At 38.9% G+C, this 4,367-nt stretch overlaps 1 protein-coding gene across 1 annotated transcript; it reads left to right on the top strand.

The window, feature by feature from the left end:
* Nucleotides 1-279: 279 nt before the first annotated feature.
* LOC134281477 (solute carrier organic anion transporter family member 4A1-like) lies at nucleotides 280-4,367 on the top strand (the record flags this gene model as incomplete). The annotated part of the gene is made up of 12 exons (XM_062763936.1): nucleotides 280-344; nucleotides 633-952; nucleotides 1,070-1,267; nucleotides 1,379-1,487; nucleotides 1,576-1,703; nucleotides 1,823-1,947; nucleotides 2,057-2,195; nucleotides 2,287-2,485; nucleotides 2,619-2,778; nucleotides 3,409-3,596; nucleotides 3,688-3,752; nucleotides 3,858-4,367. Coding segments are annotated over 12 exons (2,070 nt in total), but the record flags the coding sequence as incomplete, so codon positions are not given.

The raw sequence follows: 4,367 nt of genomic DNA, 5'->3' as shown, positions 1-4,367 counted from the left end.
GTCGTAGCTTCACTAAATCAAAAGTTATGGGCAAAGTCAAAGTTTTTGCGGACAAGCAGACAGACAGAAAGACAGACGGAAGGACTCGCCAAAAACTATATATCCCGAATCTTCGATTACGGGGACATAAAAAGTTTAATTAATGTAGATTTGAGACTCGCCATAAAACCTGAACCAATGACCCAGGGTGGAATTTTTTCTTGGCTTATTATGAATGTACGTAAAGTTTGCAAACAAGCATTGATTTACACAGACATGGCTGATTTTTAAATACTTAAATTTCAGGAAAGTAAAAAGTCAAAACAAGAAGAAGATGACAGCAAATTGACGTGCACCTACGGGAAGTGAGTAAAGTGTAACTACGACTACATTAATTGGAATGATATTTTCAAAGATTTGAACATATTTGTATGTGCACGGGTTTTTTAGCCAACTAGTACATAAATGGTTCTTGAGCACTGTGAATCTAAGTTTCAGTTTCTTTCTTGACGAAATTGATTTGTTTTTAATAAAAATGATCATTGGGTCAACTATTCTACACGTGTCTTACAGATAATATGGACCTGCAACATGTTTTGTATTGAAGGTATAAACATATTATTTCATAGATTGTTTTTACGTTGCCTTTGCAGATGGGGAAGGTTCTTTCTCAATGTGAAATGGTTTGTTCTCTGGCTATGTATATTTGGTTTCGTAGAGGGCGCTGCTGTTAATGGCGTTGTGAATATCGCCTTGACGACCCTAGAGAGGCAGTACAAGTTGCCCAGTTCTCAGTCAGCTCTCATCGTCAGCTCTACCGATATCGGCGCTGTCATTTTCGTCCTTATCGTCAGTTACTATGGGGCAAAGGGAAATAGACCAAAATGGATTGCTGCTGGAAGTTTCCTAATGGCTGTTGGGTCTTTCATTTTTACCATTCCACACGTTGCATCTGGACCATATGAGTACATTTGTAAGATTAAATCTAAGAACCAATCAAAGAAATACGTTCTATGAACTCTGAAATATGTTGAACAAGAAAAACATTATAAAAATTAATGAGATGTGCTTTAATTAACCTTATTTTTAGCTACAAGTGGCAACACATCACATGTATGCAGTGCCAGTAATGTCGACCCAGAATGCATCACTCAGTCGGGTTCCAATTATCTGTACGTGTTCATGCTGGCACAGTTTGTTCACGGTATAGGGTTCACACCCATGTTCACCTTGGGAACAGCCTATGTTGATGACAACGCTCCAAGCACTTCCACGGCTCTTTATCTCGGTATTAAGTTCATCCTGTAGCTTTGGATAAATAAATAAAATGCCGGTACATTTTAGTCTTCAAAAACATTCTTTGAAAAACAAAGTATTCTGGGTTTTTTTTTATTCACAGGTTTGATTTACGCAATTACCGCCCTCGGTGTGGCCGCTGGGTATATGGGTGGAGGTCTGTTCCTCAACTTGTGGGTAGACATTGACAAGGCTGAAGTGGACGTGGACAAGTACGGCACTAGTATCAAACTTATATCAGATCTCAGGATAAATGCCTCATTTAGCATTGTACTCATTCGAACACGTTTTTCTCCACAGAATTATGAATGAACTCACCCCGATGGATCCGGTCTGGGTTGGAGCGTGGTGGTTGGGGTTTGTAGTAACAGCAGTGGGCTTTCTGTTGGTGTCTTTCCCCCTCTTTGGCTATCCCATCAATCTGCCAGGTCTGTTATATGAAAAAAAACTTTGCAAGTGATCCAGTTATCTATTTGGTATCTACATAGATACATCAAGTTTTCAGTCACACTAAGATTTCTGAAATAAGATTTGTTTACTTTTAAAGGTACAAAACATATTCGTGATGCTAGGAAGACAGAGGCAGACGTAAAGTATGAAGAGAAGAAAGCAAAAGATACACGACCTTTGAGTAAAAAACTGTTGGATTTTCCAAAAGCCCTATTAATCCTCGTAAGTTACACACATTTTTTTTTTTTTTGGAAACCGCTTACAGTGAAAATCTGATGATTCTTCCATAGTACATGCAACGAAATATTACACAAATTATATAATCGAACAGGTAAAAATTCCGATGTATGTGGTACTTAACTTGGGAGGAGCTGCAGAGACCATCATCATTGCAGGACTTGCTGCTTTCGCCCCAAAGATTCTTGAGGAAAAGTTCAATATGTTACCATCTGAATCGGGCCTAATCATGGGTACACTAGTACTGCTATGAATACTAAAAATAAAATATTTTAAAATTATGATATTTCATTCATTAATATAAATATGTTCCCCTTTGTAAAGGTGGAGTCACGCTGCTGGGAGGAGCAGGAGGTATGGTCCTTGGAGGATTGTTAATTAAGTGTCTGAGACTAGGAATGCGTGGGATGATGAGACTGTGTCTTCTGATGTCTTTCGTGGGACTTCTGGTAGGAGCAGGCTTCTTCATAAACTGCGAGGAAACCAGTTTCGCCGGAATAACAGTGTCATATGCTAAATCTGGGCAAGTGTTTATGCTATAGTTTTATTTTTTAGGTTGAAATAAATAAAATGTTCTCGACTGTCCTGCAAAACGATCCATTGCAATATTTGTACCGGTGCAATGGTTATGCTAAGTTTTCACCTGTTTTGTATAGAAGTGAAGACAGCAGTGATGCTCTACAAGGATTGTGTATCGCTAACTGTGGCTGTAACATGAAGCAGTATGACCCTGTATGTGGAAATGACGGCATCACTTACTTTTCTCCCTGTCACGCGGGCTGCAATGACAACTACACTGCCGAGGGAACAACAAAGGTCTGTCCATATTAATATTCTTTGATATCAGCATCTTGTTTTGAGGTTCCCTACCGCCTCTGACCATGTTTGTAGCTTACTGGTCTTAATGTTTACTTTCTATACCAGTGAACTATCCTTATGAAGTATGGTCATATGGTGTAAACTTCTCAAAACCCAGTCGATATTCAGGAGCATGCTTTGAGTACGATCAATTTTTAAAAGAAGCAGGCTAATGATAGATAAGCATTTCGTAAACTCTATGGTCATTGAACTAACCTTGTTAACAAAAATAAACTCACACTGGGTTTTATTTTGACTGACGTTATTCGAACCAACCTTGTTTTTAAAGTTAAGACTTTGGCTACGGAATGTTCCATCTGTATCTGATCTGTCAAACCGGGGATACATACAGTTTCTCTTAAGCACCCAATCTCCAACCTCTAGTATTTCCAGCGGTCTTCTTTTTTCATGCTCTTTTCACAGTTTTATTTTTGCAGATTTTTTAGATTGACCACTGTTTGCTATATCTTTATTTTTTCCATTCTTAACTTGTCAATAAATAGATCCTTTTGATTTCCTTTCTGTTTTCCTCTCCATTTTAATGATGAACGTTTTAATCTGAAAGAAGTTTGTATGAATCATTTACAGACATTTCATGAGTGTTCCTGTGCCAATGCCAATCTCTTCAATGTGTCTTCAGGTGGAAACAAAACTGTGGCCACGTCCGGAGAATGTTCTACTTCCTGTCCGCTCGTCTATCTCTTCATCTTCCTCTTGTTTCTTGGAATGTTGTGTACTTTGACAACTGTGACACCTGTTTCTATGGCGATTTTACGGTAAACTTCGCGAAACCAAGCAACAGACAAGATAACTACATAGGCCTATGTGTTTTTTCACTGTTCATCAGTTTTCTTTTGTCATTTACAGGTGTGTTCCAGATGAACACAGAGCTCTAGCCCTTGGAATGCAGTGGGTGGTACTAAGACTTTTAGGTATTATAGGAGTCATTCGTGTAATTTTCTAACTAAAATTTTAATTGTACAAATGCACATCGTAGAGAGAATTTACAATTTAGTTTGTATGTACCCTATTCACAGGTACGATCCCTGGCCCTGTGCTGACAGGGTACGTCATAGACACAGCGTGTGGACTTTGGCAAGACCTGTGCGGGGCGCGCGGATCTTGTGGGGTGTATGACAGGTATGAAATGAGCTGGCGACTATTTGCTTGGTGGTCCTGCGTCAAAGTCTTCAGCGGAACCATGTTTATCCTTGCCATGATCTTCTGGAAAGAACCAGAGAAATCAGAAAAAGTTGAAGCAGAAAAAGATAAGCCCCCGAGTGACAGTGGGTTTGTAAATGCTGGTTACACTTCCAATGAGAAAGGAAACGGAGTGCAAACACAGAATGGTTCCACTGTAGTGAATGGGAAACACGACAGAGATGGAGTAGCGGAATCTACTTATATGTAAAGTGTTCAATATAACAACAACAGTGAGTTAGCTGTTAATCTACTGAGAAATCTGTCATATACTAATTTTAATATCTGTACATCATATGAAGTTGATCAATACACACTTGTATGAAGAAACACAACTTAGCAAAAGA

The sequence above is a fragment of the Saccostrea cucullata genome, unplaced genomic scaffold (assembly GCF_032062105.1).
Source record: "Saccostrea cucullata isolate Sc308-1 unplaced genomic scaffold, CSIRO_AGI_Scuc_v1 ctg924, whole genome shotgun sequence".
Classification (NCBI taxonomy): domain Eukaryota; kingdom Metazoa; phylum Mollusca; class Bivalvia; order Ostreida; family Ostreidae; genus Saccostrea; species Saccostrea cuccullata.
This window is presented reverse-complemented; position numbering and strand designations above follow the sequence as displayed.